The following is an 18,943-nucleotide window of genomic DNA, read 5'->3' as shown; positions in this document are numbered from 1 at the left end:
GGGAAGGGTTGGTGTGGCTTTTATAAGTGTTCGACCTGTAACTGCTTGTTCTAAGAGGCTAGGCGGTGTTTTCCGGTACCCTCTACTCACCTCTATAGTGCTGTCATAAGTGTTCTTTTATTGATAGGGGGTGGCTGTATCTGGCGGGGGTCAAAAGGGGCTGGGAGCTCAAATGTCTATGCCCTCCTCCATTCTTCTTCCTTCCTTTAGGGTTTTAGTTATTAGGGGCGACAGGTACGCTGCTAGTGGGGTTAGGCTGTAGCCATCTGCAGGGTGGGGAGCTGGACTGGGGTTTTTTTTATTTTGCCTTTTTTGTTTTCTATGTCCTTTCTTTTCTTTCTCTTTCTTTCTTAAGGATCAGTATAGCTCCGAATCATTTGGGCTTTTATCGTATGCTTATATCTAGTGCTCATGCTTTTCTGATATCCGATTTCCGGGTGGGCAGGCTCCGAGAATTGGCACAACATGGAATGTATATTGTGTGTTCATTTGCATCGATCTGTATACTTTGACGCCGATTCTCCATCACAGTGGTTATTATGTGTCTATCCTGTTTCTTACCCTGTCCCCCGCATTATCTAGTTTGATTGTATGGCACCTGATCCTCTCTCATGTAATATAAAACGAAACCTCTGACTCATTCTGAAACTTACTTGTGCATTCTTATACCAGTTTTGTCCTGAATCGCTGCCGAACCTCCGGGTTGTCGGCTGATGAGCTGTGTAGTACTGTAATATTGGTGGTTTTAATTTATCTAGCGGCCAGCCCCCGCGGTTGTAGGCCCATGTTTGTATTTTCTTGAATGCTACAATAAAGATTGGAGTTTTGTGGAATTATACAACTTTGTAGTGTATTTTGTGCTCCAGACAAGTGAATATAGTACTGTTTGGTATTGCCCTACGGCAGTGTTTCCCAAACTGGGGTCCGCGGACCCATCAGGGGTCCATTGACACATTCCCAGGGGGTCCGGAGGCAGCAGTTTTGAAAACACAGCAAAGTTTCTTGTATATTTAGCAGCTTTACCACTCTTTAAAAAATGCCTACCAGTATAAATGACATGTGAATACTAGACCTTGTAGGTCCCTTTACCTTATGTAACATTTTCTATACACTGATTTACATGTAAGATTCATTGTCTCTATATGTGTGTGATGTAAAGTGCTCTGACATACTACAATGGTATGAGAGATGCTATAAAACAAATTAAATACATGTGACAGAGAGGCTATGGAGAGATGAGAGGCACTGTTGAAGGGTGATAATAAAGGAATCATTGAAGAACTCCAACAAAGATTGTCACATCCTGGTGCATAGTAAGGCCTTCAATTACTATTCTTTCAAAGTTATTACAATTCAATATATAATGAAAAATGTGTTGTAGAATGCACCATTGTTTCCTAAATATTTTGAGGGGGGGAGAGCCTCCCAAAGCCACCTTTGTAGTGGTCAGGCTCACTCCCCGCACTTGGGTGCACCGTGTGGGGACTGGTCAGAAAACATTTGCCAGGGCTGCTTTGGGTTTCGAATCTGGCCCTGGCATGAGCAGGCGCCTCGTACTGCAAAATAAAACCAACAATTTGAAAGTTAGTCACTGAGATGCAGCACCAACCTTCCCATTAAACGTTTTCCTTTTTTGCAAATCTCTTCAGTATAAAATACTAAGGGCCAGATGTACGACCCACGTTTTTTTTCTTCGAATTACTGTTTTAATATTTGAAATTTAAATCATACAAATTGCTTGGGGGTCCCCGGCTTCCAGTGGTGACTCAATGGGGGTCCTCAAGAGTCAAAAGTTGGGGAACTACTGCCCTAGGGGATTCTCCATTAGTACATTTTTCTGCTGCAGAGGTGTTGTCTGTTGTAGCACAGCGATGAACTGACCGCCTTTTGTGGGGATTTCAGAGCTGGTCGTTGAGTCCCATTGCTTCATCTCTGTAACAGTCATTATATAAGATTTCTGGAGGCCAAAGAGGTTTAAGAAGTCGCAATTTTCTCCTAATCAAAACGCCTAAGGTGACAATCTCTACTGCTCAAAGACAAACTTTATTCAATATATCCCTTCAAACTGGAACTCTCTTCCCATAGCGTTTAGATCTTTGACACCATACACTACCTTCTGGAAACATCTAAAGGCCTCATAATTCATATAATGTTTCACAACAAACTGATGATTTCACTCTAAGGGTCTCCAAAAGTTATATACTTGTAAGTAGCAGTGTACCCTGTTAATTTCGAATGTTGCTTTGCAAAACATCCTAATAACATTGATGTCCAGGTGAGCTATTCAAATGTCTAAATAAATACATTTCTATCCTCTGTACACAGTAGACAGAGGATTTCTCCTATAGTTCCTCCGTTATGTGAAACCTCTGCAGTTATTTCCAGGTATTCAGTTAGTCTTAGATGCAGGCGTACGTTTAAACAACCATTCCTCTGTGTTTGTTTTGATTATTATATTAATTGTATGAATGAGATTATTTTCTGCGCCCGCAGTCATTTAAAGTATTGTACAAGTTGGTAGTACCTTCTTGGGTCTTGTTGATTGATATAATGCAGAAAGTGGTGTACAGTCTGTCAACATTCTACACCAAATCCTGGGAATTGGAGCAGGACTTTAGCGTCCTGTCCTTGTTATCTTTATCAATTTTCAGAGGGAGATTGTTAAACTGATAAATCAACCAATGTCGATTCAGTTTCTTATCTCTTTTCTGGGTTACTGGGTTCATTTTTTGATAAGCATAAGAATAGATGAATGGTGCTATATATAATATGCACCATACTTTGTTACTTACTACTTCAAAAGTCGGGATCTTCATTACTAATAACTCTTCCCACCTCGATACAGGTACCAAAAAAGCTCCTCGGGTCAAAGTATGTATTTTGATATTTCTCCCCTGGGTTGTCAACACTGAAAGTTACAATAAACAGTCTTGGAGGTAAAGTAGTAAACGACCACGTGGTCATTGCTGCATATGTATGTATCAGCATGCTGTGGGAAAAAACATCATCTGTGCCATTCAACAATATCGTGAAACCATGCTATGGTTCCTGACTCAAAAATTATCACAGTTAGCCATACCGTTGAGAATAAAACCTAGCAATCAACATGTGCCACTATCCTACCTACCCTGCTGAGGACTTCCTTTACCAGCTTCAAATCGTTGAAGAGGACATTGATCACCAATCTTGCCTTAAAAATCATAGCTCCAGATCTGCCAGTGGAACCTTGTCTTGGTACTCCCATAAATGACACATTCTTGCACTTGCTCCTGACATGAGTGTCCTGATACTATCGTCTGTATCAAAGGAGTTGATTCCAAGTCAGTTTAAATAAATAATACTTTCTCAACTCTTGAAAAACCATTGCATCAGAGCTTTCGATTATAATCAATCAGCGATCTATCTACAACCTATTTTAACCAGCAATATGTTGCAACAATATATGAAGCTAAAGCTATGGCTACTCGAAAGACACTAAGGGTTGAGACCAATGAGAGGCATAATCCATCTGGGCTAGCATTACCGAGTACATTCCCATCAAACTTCATGAAGACAAGGGGTGATCGGAAAACTCCACCTTGAGTGTGGCGTTCCGGACAAACTCTGTGAACGTGTGTGGCGGAGGTTTTCTCACACGTGGCTCACCAACATTAAGTTTGCCAGCACGAGCGAGAAAAATTGAGCACCAAGACGAGTCCCAGTGCAATTTCTCAAAGAGGGCAGTCACAGCAGGCCACTACCGTATGCGTTGAGAAAGTTGCTGCTCAAGTAGAAAAGCCGATTTTTGGTGAGTCGGGAAAGTCGAAGCAATAGATAAAGAACCCTTTAAATTCTGTACTTATCTTGTCACATTTGCTGTACAAAGACAGAGAGCAATGGCAGGCTATGTCTTCTGACAAATTGATCTTTATTTTTCTAACATGGGGATTGGTGTTTACAAACTCCTATCACTTTGCAGTCAGAGAAAGAAAAGTAAAGTGAATTAGATGACAATCTTTCTAGGGGATACAGAGTGTGAAAGTGTAATTTTCTATAACACACAAAAAATGTAAATACCTGTAAATGAACTGTACACATTCAGGAAATAGCAAAGCAAAAATGAAGCACATTTTTTTGTAATACTGAAAAGTAACGGAAACAAAGATTTCAATAGGACCAAAACAAATCATGGTACTTTACTTGGTGACGCACAAAGAATAAATATTCACTGAAACTCAATTACCACACACTACATTTTGAGTGCAATGTAGTGTTATCAGTAAAACAGTATGTCTCTGCAAATTAAGTGACCATTTTAATGGAAAATGTGCTGTCTATAAATGACTGAGCGCTAACACAAGATACTTTAGCTACAATAAAAAAAATCCCCGCCTCATGGCTAGGAACGATTCAGAAAAGGGGGTGGTGATGAACAGAGTGTCTGAATTAAGCAGACCACTCTTACCCAGTCCAAAGATCAGGGCTTGATCCATCACCGTTATTTATCTCACTGCACCATCCCAGCTCAGAACCTGGCTATATGCAAATCAGTCTGTCCCTGGCCCAGTGCATCATGGGAACAGGGCAGACTAAACTACCAAGCCAATTCTTCACCAGAAAGGAGACAAGCTAGGAAGGTTGCGAAAGTTTGTCGTTCTAAAAATTGGTCTGTGGTTGTAAAAAGTTTGGGAAACACTGATCTAGAGTAAATATCATGGAGGTGCCTCTGCAATCTTTTTGTCTGATCACAATAGCTAAGTGATCGCATATAAATAATTCAAAAATATTAGCTGTTACCCAATTTTGAGACATGGAACGAACTGTATTTACTTAGGGGGGCTCCCCGTGAATAAAGCTTGCAGTCCACTTGCCTATACAAAACCAAATCCAGGACTCGCATATTTTAAGTTGATATCAGTACACTTCTGTTCAGCTCGTCCCCATTCATAGATAGACACCTGGAGAAAGCTAGCAAGTTATAAATGTGGGAAATGCCTCCAACACAGACCTCTCATCAGTACCCCAAATCAACAGTGTGGTTTCTGGCATCAATATGGAAGTATCCACTCTGCAGGAATCATCTAACTTTTCCACATTGCATGTCTGAGCTAAAATTAAGACAGCTAATAGCACAACTGGATTACTCTAACGTAATTTATAAAGGGGTTCCAAAGACCATCATATAAACAGGAACCATACTCGGGATGACAGGATGCGCCTTTACTTGTATAAACAAGATCATATCAAACTAGTCAGGAAAACATGTAAACATTTAAAACTCAAAAGTTGCGACCTTCCCATGACAGCTGTTGATTTAGGGTAAAGGCTCCAACACGCATTTGGCCCTCACCCAAAAGCAGAACACAACTACATGCTATTTAATAAACTTATGAAAATATACTTGTCAGAGAATCATTCAGTCCGAAGCAGTGGTCCAGGGGAGCATATGCATAATGACAAATAATCTATCCGCGTCTGATCAGAGTGGATTCCGACTTCACTAAATCTGGATTTTCTTAATGTTTTTCCAACTTAAATAACTGTTTGCAAGTATTCACATGTGGATGAAGATGCCGTTACAATGCTTCCAAATAAATAAAGAGAAGAGGAAACGAGTCTTGTTGGGGGGCATTGATATTCTAACAACATATTAATAGTAAGCAAAGATGGAGCAGTGCATTTTGGTATGTGGGTACACGTCACAAGATGATCAAGAATACAAAATCAGACCGGACACTGCAATGAGGCTATCATAATTGCTACAGTGCTTTACTTTTGTAATGCCTGCCTGTGGCACTTTATGTATTCTATCAACATGACACATGTCCTTACGGGATCTGGCATCCAATTTTCCCTTGCCAGAAATGTGTGCGCCGTGCGGTCTGTCCCTTCCAGTGTAGAGATTATCTTCTACCGCTCTCAAAGTGGTGGGATCCCATAACATCCTCTTCACGGGATCTGTGACCTTCCTTACATTGTCCAGAAGGTGTGATCCAAACTTTTCTCCTCCCACTGTATTACAACCTCCACAGCAGGGTCCTCTCTCTTAGTATCTAAAGGCCACCTAAGACCCCATACACCTGTAGTGTAACCTTTAATGCTTTCAGAAAGTGTCAACGTGTGAGGCACCTACATCCTGCAGATTTTCAGATGGCAGTGCCGTTTGCTTTTAGACTAATGCGGTACCACTTTACCATTATAGGTATGGCATTGAAACCTACAAATAGATAATGGCTAAAACATCAGGATTTACAGAACCTATCAGAAACGACATGTAGCCACATGGCAGGTGTGCAATTTTACTGCTCCATAGTGTGTCTGTTACTCCTTTCGCCCTTTCCGAACGTTTGTGATATCATTTCTAATTACCCAGAGGGAGTAATTCCTTACAACTCTCCCCGCAGGGAATGTAACCCTAATTCCTATTTAGGACACTACAGAGTGTACAAGTCACCCGAGGTCAGGGAGTGGGCTGGATCCCCCCAGTCTCCTCTCCGGGTAGTCTATTATTTCCCCATGCATAAGGAGAGTACCCGCTCACCAGTCGGCCGCCCCCCGGTTCTGTGGACTGAGGGCTCCGCTCAGAGTTCTCGCTGACAGCTTCACGTTGACAGCATAAGGGAGCTGCATGGCGCTTGATACCCGGCACACTGACACCTAGGGTGCTGCGATAGTTCCGGGTTCTACTGCGCACGCATCATCAGCTGTAAAAGAACTGAAAGAACGTCCGTAAATTCGAGCATGCGCAGCAGGACTCACGCTCGAAAGCCGCCATCTTTACTGCTGGCGCGCAGGAATTTAAGGTCAAAGAATACATATGACCGTTACTATTGGCAACTGTTACCACTGGCGATCACTTACTTGGGGATGTTCTGTCATCTTTACCACTAAAGGCTCCCTATTATAATTATTTATTTATTTATTGCGATTTTATATAGCGCGAACTTTACCCGAAGGTGTCAGAGCGCTTTACATAAGAACTAGTTGCAAAACATAAGGACTTAGAATTACATGCGTTACATAAAAGATACAAACAGAAAAAATTGCAAATGCACAAGATGTAAAGTCACACAAGGAAGAGATACAAACAGAAAGAAAAATTGCAAATGTACAAGTAGTAAAGTCACTCAAGGAAGAGATACAAATGGATATACTCCAAGAGTCACATAGGAATGGTAGATAGTACAAAGGTCTACTGCATATACTAGTGATTAGATTTATCTCTATATACATAGGGGAGGGATATGACTGGATATACTCTAAGAGTCACATAGGAATGGTAGATAATACAAAGGTCTACTGCATATAGTAGTGATTAGAGTTATCTCTATATACATAGGGAAGGGATACAAATGGATATACTCTAAGAGTCACATAGGAATTAGTAGAGTACAAAAGTCTACTGCATATACTAGTGATTAGAGTTATCTCTATATACATAGGGGAGGGATATGACTGGATATACTCTAAGAGTCACATAGGAATTAGTAGAGAGTACAAAGGTCTACTGCATATACTAGTGATTAGAGTTATCTCTATATACATATATATACACATAGTAGATTTTTTCAGGTCAAGATCCCAAAAAAGACCCCAAAAAACAGGAGAACAGAGTTCCATTAGGTGGGGTTGGAGGGGGGACGCAGTCACAGCACCATGGGAGGGTGGGAGGGATACATCGGTATGGAGAAAAGGCAAAACAGAAAAGGGAAGAAACATTTGAGGATTGTCATGGGGGAACGAGGGAAAAGGGTAAAAGACGAGGGAATGGACAAGATGGCGGGTCAGGGTCCAGAGAAAAACAGCCGAGAACAGCACCAAAAGGGCGGCCAGTACAAAAGAAAAGGTTTCCTTCCATGGAGTCTCGGGGGAAAAGTGTGGGAAGTACGAATTTCCGCCCGTTTTTTTCCTTCACCTTTTTCTGAGTTTTACAGTGTGCTAGTTCAGCGGAGCCCTCCTGCCAGTTGGGAGGTTTTGGATAAGAAACAATAAGGGTTTTCAAACTTTGCTTCTGCACGCTCGCTGCAGCTCCCCGGCCCTGGAGTTCTCGGGGGTCACTGTATGGGGGTGATGAAGAGGAGAGGGCGGGGAGCTTGAGCCCGGGGGCTTCGGGCGGCCAGCTGTTCCCCGGCTCAGTCGGAAATAACAACGGGGCCTGCTGAGGACGTTCATGGAGGGACACAGAAGTGTGTCTGTGGAAGGAAAGATGTCCGAGAGAAGGTGGCACCCAATCGCCGGCACAGATCGCCGTCCGGGCCCTTAGAGATGTTATGAATTTGTGTTTGGAGGCTCGTCTGCCGCCCTCTTTGGGCGGCGAACATGGTGAGCGGGGGCCCACACATCTGACCGCTTGCGGGCAGCCAGGTAGTGGTCGCAGGCCGAGGGGCATGCGGAGAGGCGCTCGCTGTGGGCATGGAGGCACCTGGGATCCTGCAGCTGACGGCGGTACTCTGCCTGCGTCTCCCTTCAGCGGATCCCCATCGCAGGTACATCTCAAGACCTGGGCACCGACACATGCATGTCTGTCCCTCGGCCTCGTATTCACATGTCCTTGGCGGGCAGGTTATTCCCCTCCATGATCCGGATGGTGAGGGAGCTTCTATTTGCCATGCTCTGGCGGGTTGGCACGGCTAAGTGGGTGTTTGACGGTTCTCTCGCACACACGGCGGTGGACTTTTTGAAAACTAACAGTAGACTCGTTAAACATGATTGAATGAGTCTAACTTCAATTTGCTATTAAGGATTCAGTTGTGGTCCGTTCCTATTGGTTAATGCCCGTCGTCACCTAATTCATCTCAAATTGCAATTCAGTGTGAGCTGTCAACTTATTTCATGCTTGAGTGGCTCAGACATCGAGGCCAGGGATTTTTGTGTACTTTCTGATACTTGTGGTGCCATATGACCAACTTTCATTTATCACTTTGCATGCCTCTTTGCTCACATGGACACACTTTGTGCACGTGGGAACGTCACAGGTGCTTTCCGAAAACATTAAGTGGAACACCCAACACCACACTCTCTGACTCTCACACAGTCCTCTAATCACCCACACAACACACCACACTCGTATGCATGCTCTTCGACACTTGCTCATTCACCAAAAATGCCACAGAGACTTGAGACCTGCTGCATGACAATGTCCCGACCTGCTTTTTCTCTCGGAAAAATGCCTGAGTCCTGCATTGTCACTTGACCGCCACAGCTGCTTCCCACGGGATACAAGGTTGCCAAGCAAGACAGACTTTATAAGCCCGGAGGCGGAATCACCATCACCACAAGAGTGCCATCAGATGCACCACATCCATGGATACAACACTTCATGCAACATGGAACACCTGTCGTTCAAGCTCCATGTCTTAGCCAACATCGAAGGGGAGACCGAGAGGACGCCTAAGGGAAAGCTGCTGGAAGCACTGAAGATAGACAAAAGTCTCAGTAGGTCCTTCCACCTCTGCCCTCCAATGGAGCAAGTAGGCTAGATTATAGGAGTCACTCATTAGGTTACTACACCAAGAGGGGTACTTGTAATTCACAGCCCCTTCACACATTAGTAGCAGGTCCATTTTTCTGACACTAGGTGCCGGGAAGTAGACCTCTAGGTAATAACCTCCCCTTTGGTCCTGAAGAATGCTGCGTACCCTTCGGGGACACTTTAGCAGAAACATGTCGACCCTTTATGACACGGTGAAAGGAGATTAATGTCCCATATCACCGACCACTTCTTTTAACTACCATACCTTTGATCCCTGAATAAACTTAGGATATGGACAAGGGTAATGGTTTTTAATACACTTTTCACTCCCCCCACGACCATCACTTAGATTTAGAAGTGCATCCCTGTCTCCAGGTGTATGCCCGCCCTCTATCAAACCACGTTTATAGAGGGCGAGGACAGCCGGTGATGAAGCATGACACCGGGCGGTGTGTGAGGGCAGTCTGTAACTTTTTATGAGATGCCCCCATTGGCAAAGCATCTCCCCCTAACTCTGTCAATACTTTTCGAACACAATCTAGGGCCAGTCTTCTTTTGTGGATTCTTAGCCAACATCCCCCCAAGTGACACCAACCTCACCTACACCATCAGAGACATCGTCGCACCATTTCTCCTCCATGCAAGCAATTACAGCCTACACGGAGATCTGAAGACCAAGCCGACCCCAATTTAAGAGCCCTCATTGAAGACCTTGGAACCCTGGGCCTCACTCAACAAGTAAAGGGACCTACCCACAGACACCTCCTGGACCCTATTTTCACACACTTCGGAAACATCTGATCCATGAATCCAAACCAGTTCCCTGGACAGGCCATGCCCTCCTCAAGTTCAGCATCCCAATCGTGGTCCAAAGCATACATACCACCACCAGACAAACCCACCAAAAATGGAACAGCATTACTGTGAAGGACTGGAACTCAGCTCTCAACTCCTGCCAAACTGAACAATGCAGCAGCCTCCTCAAAGCCATCAAGAATTTCAAAAAGTGGATCACTTTCTGTGTCGACTCCGCAGCACTCCTCAAAGCAGCGGTGGTTATTCCTTTAGGGTAGAGGAGCGTCGCCCCGCCTGCTGTGAGCTGCACGCAGCGGCAAATGTAAATTAATAAAATGGTTATTACCATTTTATGATGAAGCACATTGCATGTACAGTTTTGGCTTGAGGTCAAGAGCTGAGTCAGGGATGATTCCTGATGGTTGGCAGGCTTGCAACAGAGATGAGCACTAAACTTAAAATGTGGAGTGCTCATACCGGATTGGCCAGCTGTCTTGCGACAGCAAGCCCAAATGCACATTTCAGACCACACCAATCTGAGCTGTTTTACAGCCAGTCAGACTAAAGACACAGGCCCCTAGACTGAAAAGGAGCCCTTGGTGAGGCTGCTCCTACCAATCCTGGTGTTTTTCTCATCCTGAAAACAGCATGAGAGCATATCCAGGACTGTTTAGGTTCATTGGCTTTTCTAAGGAAAGTCAGTCGACGCAACATGATCAGGCTCCTGACTGACGATACTTAACGTTTTTCCGGCATCGCATTTGCCGTTGCCAATTAGCAGCAAACTTTAAAGCTGGGGCTGAATGCATCTGCATTGACGTAGCAAGTCAATAATGCTCTCCGCAGAAGGAATTTGGAATTGATATCCACCTTGAACCTTGTGAAATACCAAAGGAAAGAAGCCCACCTCACGTCGCACAGAACATTGAGCCTCCTTGTAAACCAGGAGTTTGGAAGTATGGGAACGTACAACAAATTGTCCGGGGGATTAGATCAGAGGAGATGCCATCTTCAGAGCACTGGAATCAGTGCTGTTTAAAACCTCAGTTCCCTCACAGTCCCACAGATTAGGGGCCTCTGGACATCTAAAGTGCAACTCTCTTTACAGAATGCGGTCCTCGGACCTCCACCAAAAATGGGGTGCAGGACATGGTGTCGCAGGTAGTGAAGGGGGTGGAAGGCCCTCAGGATGTGGCTGGTGCTGGCCGGACTGGCTATCAGCCTGTGCCTCGCTCTGTGTGACATGTTAAGGTAGGATATATTGATTGTTTGCCTGGTGCAATCCGGTTTGGTGGAAAAGAGATTTTAATCTAACCCATGTTAGGATGAGTAGTTCACCATACACAGAACACATTTTGTTTGCATTCTGGGACTTGTAGTCTTGTGTTTATGGTGGGAAAACAAACTACAAGTAGCAGAATGCAAAGTAAAAACAGGACGGAGTAAGTTCATCACATCCAACAGCGGACATATTCTGAGCTTTGAAATGCCCGAGCTGCTCATGCCAGTCAATGGGCATACTGAGAGCTAATGACACCTGGTAATTTACATTTGCAATTTTATATATCAATGAGTTGGCTCAAAGACATCAGAGTGCTTCACAATAAAGCAAGACATAAACTACTAAAGATCAGCATATGAATTTTTACGTTCTTCTAGCTTTGTACTTGTTGGCAATTTGGCTATGCTGGAAATCTAAAAGGGAATCAAAACAATCAGTCAAAGTTGTTTGCTGTCTGCCCGTACACCCCACCACTTTCAAATGTCACTAGCCACCACTGCCTCAAAGACAACAATACAACAAGATCCAGAACCGTGGGAAGATGGTCCACATAGGAACTCAGACTGATGAAACACCATCTGGAGCAGAAATAGAGAATGATCCAGGAAAATACAGCAGGAGCACATTCAAATCCACCCTCAGACACTACCATCAAATTATCTAGACCACCAAACGTGCCAGTCTGGTGGCCTGCATGGATGGCAAAACCAACAGAAGCAAAGAAATCTTCGCTGTTGTGAATAATTTCACTTCACCATCGGCCACCTCCAACTCGATCACTCCCTCACAGTACCTCTGTAGCAATCTCTCTCAATTCTCCAGCAAGAAATTCACAGCCATTTACATCAAGTTCAGCCTACAACCAGACTCAACCTTCCCAAATGCTTCCCGATCTTACCCAAAGAACCAATGGGAACTGCATGGCCTATCATCACCCAGAAGAAACCGCTGTCACAATAAAGTCCATCTACTCAGGGGACCCATCACACCCCTTCCCCCACCACACTTACTCCAGAGGACTGCAACCTATCTGCGCCATGCTCACACCCATTCTAAATGCTTTCACCTCTTCCATGACTTTCACAGATACATGGAAACATGCAACTGTCCTCCTAGTGATGAAGAAACCCCCTGCAGACCCCTCAATGTTCGTTAAGTACAGTCTGGTCTCTCTGCTACCATTACCGAGCAAGGTCTCAGAGAAAATCGTAAATAGACACCTCACTGAATACCTAAATGACCACCATCTACTCAACACCACTCAGTCTGTTTTCAAATCCAACCACAACATGGAAACTGCTTTGTTACTGTCACGGAAGATTCTGCCTGTCTCTGGACAGAGGAGACACAGCAGCCCTCATCCTCCTGGACCTCCTTGCAAGCATTTGACACAGTCTCACATTCCATCCTCATCCAATGCCTACATGACATCAGAATCAAAGGCCACACTTTATTAGATCTGCGCTTCTCCTTACTGGAAGGACCTAGTCAGTCAGCCTGGCACGTACACTTCGGGTGCCTGAGACCTCATTTGCGGTGTTCCACAAGGATCCTCCCAGAGCCCGACACTCTTTAACGCATAGATCATCCCTCTAGCCAGCCTAATTTGCTCTCACAATATCAGTCCTCGCCTACACTGATGACATGCAACTCATAATCTCCCTCAAGACCAAATGCCCAGTATACCATGATCAAGTTCAATGCCATCATGACTAAAATAGTCCACTGGATGAAGATCTATTTTCTAAAGCTGAACACCGACAAGAACAAAATTGTGATCTTTGGGAAGAGCACATCACCATGAGACTCCTCCTGGTGACAAACAGAGCTAGGATCGACCCACACCACCCACGCCAAGAACCTCAGGATCATCATCAACAGCAAACTCAACATGACCACCCAAGTCAATGCCGTCATCGCCTCATGTTTCCATACTGTGAAGATGCTGAGGAAGATTTTACAAATGGCTCCTAAATCCATCATTCATGCCATGGTTACAAGCAATCTGGACTATGCGAACACCCTTTATGCTGGGATCAGCAAAAAACTCACCAAAAGGCTGCCGACCATTCAGAACTTGGAAGCCAGAAACACTCTAAACCTCCCATGCCGCACTCACATCACACCATACCAGAAGGCGCTCCACTGGCTCCCTAATCCCAAATGACCTCTCATCCACACTCACTTTTAAGGCTTTACATAACACTGGCCCAGCATGCCTCAACAATTGCATCTGCTTTCACAAACTTTCCAAACACCTCTGCTTATCTGGACTCCTACTTGCACAATTCCCATGCATATGGACAACTAGTTCCAGCGTGCGAACCTTCTGCTACATCGCTCCTAAAGCATGGAACGATCTGCCACTACACATAAGAGCCTCCTCCTCACTTCTTGAATTTCACAAGAAGCTAAAGATATGGATTTTTAAGTCATCTCATGAGGCCCTAGGTGTGGCTAGACTCACACCTGTTCAGTGCCAGGATATCTTCCTGGCTAATAGGGCGCTCCACAAATCTGCATAACATATACCAGTGGGGACCAGCAGCCACTAGGGTGCATTTTAGGGGTTTAATTCCACATTATCCTTCACTAAAAGAGGCCGATAGTCTACATAGCAAATATAGTGTTGAAAAGACATTGAGTTTTACGCCCTGGCACACCAATTTTCAACATGTGTCCTCCATGTACAGTACAAAGAAAAAGTCTCACAGTCTCCTGCTTATATTCTTTTATTTGCAAATATTGGGAGTGCTTATAAGCAGGTTAAACTGAGGAAGTGAGGTCTATACAATAACTTTTTATCGGACCGTCATACTCCATACATTTGGCAATTCAGTGGAGTGGTCAGACAGGACCAACTCCATGTCTATATATTGTACAGTTGACATATGTTTGCATGAAACTAGTAGATTTATCATCTAATCCTGGATGTTTCGACTTCACCATAATTTTCTAGTAATAAATATTGTATTATAACTCTGGTATGGGTTCCTAATTAAGTGGTATTTTTTCTGTCAGGATGGTGTTTGCACATCAGAATCACTCCAATTTGGTCTAGAAGGCAAGTTGGAAACTGAAACCAATGGACGTGGTTTTCAATACTGCCTTCCCTACCTGATCAAGTTGTGTGCTTTTGAAAAAAATCATGTTTTGAACGTATTCCTCTGCACCCCTTTCTTGGCCAGATGTGGATAAGAAAATTGGTCTCAAATCAAAATTCTCTAGTGAGACAGCACTAGTCTCGCATTTTACTCACCAAAAGGTACTATTGTGAAAACATTATTGGCCCTGCAGCCAGAGATGTTTCTAGGCATGGGCAAAGTGGGGTCTGGCCCAGGGACCCATCCTTCATGGGCCCCCACCTCTTCTAGTGATGGAAAAGGCTTACCTTTCATTTAAAAACAATTTACGTCTTGCTTTATATAATTTTATTTGCCTGTGGCCCAGCTAATCAGTCCATGCCTCACTTATCCTTGCAAACTTGTACAGCATGGGTTAAAGATGAAAGTGTGACTTTAAAAGTAATGTCACTGTTGGGCTGGGTATGCACATTGAGCTTCGCGTGAGTGTCCATGCCCGGACCAACCACGTTTGCCAGCTCAATCTGAAGACAGCTTAACGAGCTACTAATGGGGAGGACTGTTACATTGCTGAGTGGAGTCTTGTATGTCCCTCAACATGCAAGTGCAATCACAGTCTCTCAAGTGGTACATACATTCAAGCCCCAAAACAGGAGACAGTTCATGGGCAGCAGGCTGGCAGGCACAGGGTTGTCAACTTTCGGCTGTTTTTTCAGCATGCACCGGTTGTAGCCATGATGCAAAATTTCTGTTTGTTGATCCCTCAAACTATGTAATATAAGGACCAAATGTCGGACTAGAAATATTTTAAAAAGATATTTTCAAGACATTTACAAAAACACAAATAGTTTCACTTGTATTATAAATGAACATCCACTCCAAAGCAGTTGAGAGTGAATACTGCTTAGCCAGGTGCCCTTTTAGGATGCAATGCTCTAACGCTGCCACCCAAGATTCCCAAACTGAAATGGTTTTTATTTTCTGTGTTCAATCTAGGTGGGTGAGTGTAGAGGCAGATGCCTTTAGCTGAAAAAGGCTGCAGTGTGAATGCACCACTCTAAACCTACTCTGAAGTCATGAAATCTCATGTCCTCTGTGCGTGATGTCTTAGAATGCTCTGAAGCATCTATGAGCAGATCTGTTTAGCGCTATACAAAAGAACAAACTCGTGATTGGTGTACAGAGATTGTTGGAACCAGGACCACCGGCCCACTTAGGTTAGCATGGCACAGAGTGGGAAAGCAACTCTAGAAGGCGTACTTGTGCAGCACACACTACAACACCCCAGCGCAAACCCACCAAAAATGACACCACACCGTCTTAGGTAAATAGAAAATAGAGAGGCTTTAAAAAAACTAAACATTGACTCTTTAGATCTACTTGGTTTGGAAATGACCACTGATGACAAAAGGGTGATTAATCTTCTTAATGTGTATAATAGACCATGCCCATCTCATAAGGAATCATCTTTTATTAACAAACTAGAGATAATTCTGGACAATTTGGGTTCGGAAGCAAGTGTAATTGTTTGTGGGGATATGAATTGTAATTTTGAACCCATTGTAGGCATGCACAAATTGTACGAAGATGAGGTGTTGCTAATGGAATACCGTCTCTAGATAGTAATGGGTTGGTTGCTGGGACTATCCTAGCTCTCCAGATTACAAGGGTACTTACACGGCTTGAGGGCATGTAATGGGCGCCTGCCATCTGACAGCCCCAAAGCACCCACTTTTTTGAGGCGTACCTGTCAAAGTAAAATAGACTATGTCATTGTTTCGTCGGATTTATGGCCATATACAAAAGACCTGTTGGTTAAGGATAGATTTGATAGCGATCATCGTCCCCTTGAAACCAGCTTCTTACAGAGTTTATTAAAGGGGCTGGAAGTTAAAGAGGGAGGACAACTAGCTTTTCTAGATAATATTATACTTAGTAATAACCGACGGTCTGTTAAATGGGCATACATCCTAGAAAAAGAGGAGTTAATGGCAAATATCTATAGCTCATTTGCAGAAACTTTTGACACTTACAATCCCCTTGAATGTGAATTTGGTCAATTTTTAAAATTGCATAAAGTCTTTTTTAATAAACTATTAGAATTAATGACAAAAAGGCCAAAAAAAGGGACAGGTGTTATTAATGCACTGCCTATAGGTAAACCATGGTTCAGTAAAGAATGCTGTATTGCAAAAACTTCATTGATTGAAGCAGTCAAAGCAAAAAGTGCACTAGTAGCTAAGGAAAAAAGGAAACTATATAATAAGGCATTGGCAAATGCAAAGTGTTCCTTGGATGAAGAGCTCTGGTCCAGTATGTTATCTGCAGCTAAAACTAAGGACCAGAAGTTATTTTGGGAAATAGTGGCCAAGGGAAACAAAAGGGAGACGGGCTCTAGAGAGGTCTTTCTTGACGAGGTTACGTGGATTGACCATTTTACGAACCTTTACGCGGCCGGACGGCCCGCAGAAATAGTGCAGGAAGAGCACGCTCTGTCTCCTGTAGATGCTGAACACTCACAAATATCATTTAACCTACAGGGAACAGAACTAGCTATTAATTCTGTCAAACAAGGGAAGGCCCCTGGACTTGACAAAATACCAGGTGACCTTTTTAAGCATAAACTGGAGGTTTGGGCACCATATGTAAACCATTTGTGTAATGCAGTCGCGGCTGGTGAATTAATCCCGGACACATGGAATGGCGCGGAAATTATCACCATTTTTAACAAGCATTTACAATGCAACGGTCTCGCCTTTGCCAAAGTTAGAGCTATTGGCATTGTAAATGACAACATTTTTATTTATGTGTTGGTTTTGAAAACAGATAAATAAATGGCATTGTCATTTAAAATGTCAATAGCTTAATCTCTCGAAAATGCGAGACCTATTGCATTTGCACCCACCCACACACCCACAGAGAGCCCCCCATACACACACACACACCGAGAGCCCCCCCCCCCCACACACACACACCGAGAGCCCCACACTCACACCGAGAGCCACACACACACACACCAAGAGCCCCCCCCCCACACACACACACACCGAGAGCGCCCCACACACACACACACACCGAGAGCCCCCCCCCCACACACACACACACACACCGAGAGCCCCCCACACACACAGAGAGCCCACACACACACACACATACTAATAGTATATATGCTTACTATATTGTATGACGTCGCAGTCTACCCACATGTAACGTTAGATTTAAATTAAAAGGCCAGATGTGTATATAATGTTGAAATCTGGCATTTTTTTTACATATCTTGAAAAGCATTGGCGCCTGGTCTGGTATTGAAAGGCACAGAAGAATTAAGTAGGGTTCGGACAGAAGGGTGGAGTCACCTTCATGGAATTAATATGGACTGCCCCCTTTTGACAGAGCACAGCGGGGTTATTCTCCTGCCTCTGAAAAAGGGTAGTTGGAAAGTTGGTCCAATTGGCACACAATTCTCGATATACGGTCACCACCAGCACACCAGTCTCCTTGTACCTACTTGTAAATCAGATACCAGATGACAAAGCCTGCAGGCTATTTGTGCAGCCTAATAGCAATATGAAAGAAAAGGGGTGAGCTGGGTATAAATCCTGGTTCAGTGGCCCGACCTGGCTTCACCTCTGCTGTCTGCTCCGGTTTCTCCCTGGACGGGCTTGGTGAGCGCTGCGGCCTCGGTCAAGCTGCCTGCACAGAAATAGTAGTCTGGCTGCAGTTGTGTTTAAGAAAGTAGGAGCCTAGTTTTAATAGCATCAGCGTTTATCCAGTCCATTAACGGACTCTGTAAGGTAATTCCAACTCTACATAAACTACAGGACAATGTAATAAAATTACAAGCAGCACTCGTTGACAGATAGGGGTATAAGTGGCGGAGAAGTGATCAAGTCGGGGGTTAAAACAGACGGGGCAAAGTTTCCAAGCAAGATGAAACTTTTTTTTTTTTTTAAAACACTAAATCCCCTGTTCCCTTTGTGCTGAAATAAAAAGAAAAATCATGCGCAAACGAGGCGCAATATTGCCAAAAACAGCCCGGATTCTAACATGGCCCGTTTGGACCCTTCTGTGGAGCTGGCCCCAGAGCACGTACACCCGGCCACCCTTCTGGCTCCCCCCTTGCGCTGCAGCACGGATGTTCGATACGCCTTGTCCACCACACAACTCATGTTGCGGGTGCCACGGGCATTGTTTGCAGTGACCAGACCTACATGCCTGTGTACACTGCCTTGTCCCTGCCCCAGCTTTCGTGCTGGCTCTGGCCCACGAGCCCCCACCATGGCCCGATGAGTGCTCATTGGACACAAATTGAATTAGACGTACAAATTTGAC

The 18,943-nt window shown here is 44.1% G+C and overlaps 1 protein-coding gene across 1 annotated transcript in view; it reads right to left on the bottom strand.

Moving 5' to 3' along the window:
- Positions 1-6,678, bottom strand: part of WDR11 (WD repeat domain 11) — a 635,868-nt gene extending 629,190 nt beyond the window's left edge. The window contains exon 1 of the mRNA XM_086922941.1: positions 6,521-6,678. Within this exon, the coding sequence (XP_086779067.1) occupies positions 6,521-6,609 (89 nt within the window). The 5' untranslated portion in view covers positions 6,610-6,678. The remainder of the gene's footprint in view (positions 1-6,520) is intronic.
- Between the last annotated feature and the right edge of the window lie 12,265 nt (positions 6,679-18,943).

This window comes from Lissotriton vulgaris, chromosome 5 (genome assembly GCF_964263255.1).
Source record: "Lissotriton vulgaris chromosome 5, aLisVul1.2, whole genome shotgun sequence".
NCBI lineage: Eukaryota > Metazoa > Chordata > Amphibia > Caudata > Salamandridae > Lissotriton > Lissotriton vulgaris.
Note: the sequence above shows the minus strand (reverse complement) of the source record. Positions and strands in the feature narration are given on the sequence as shown.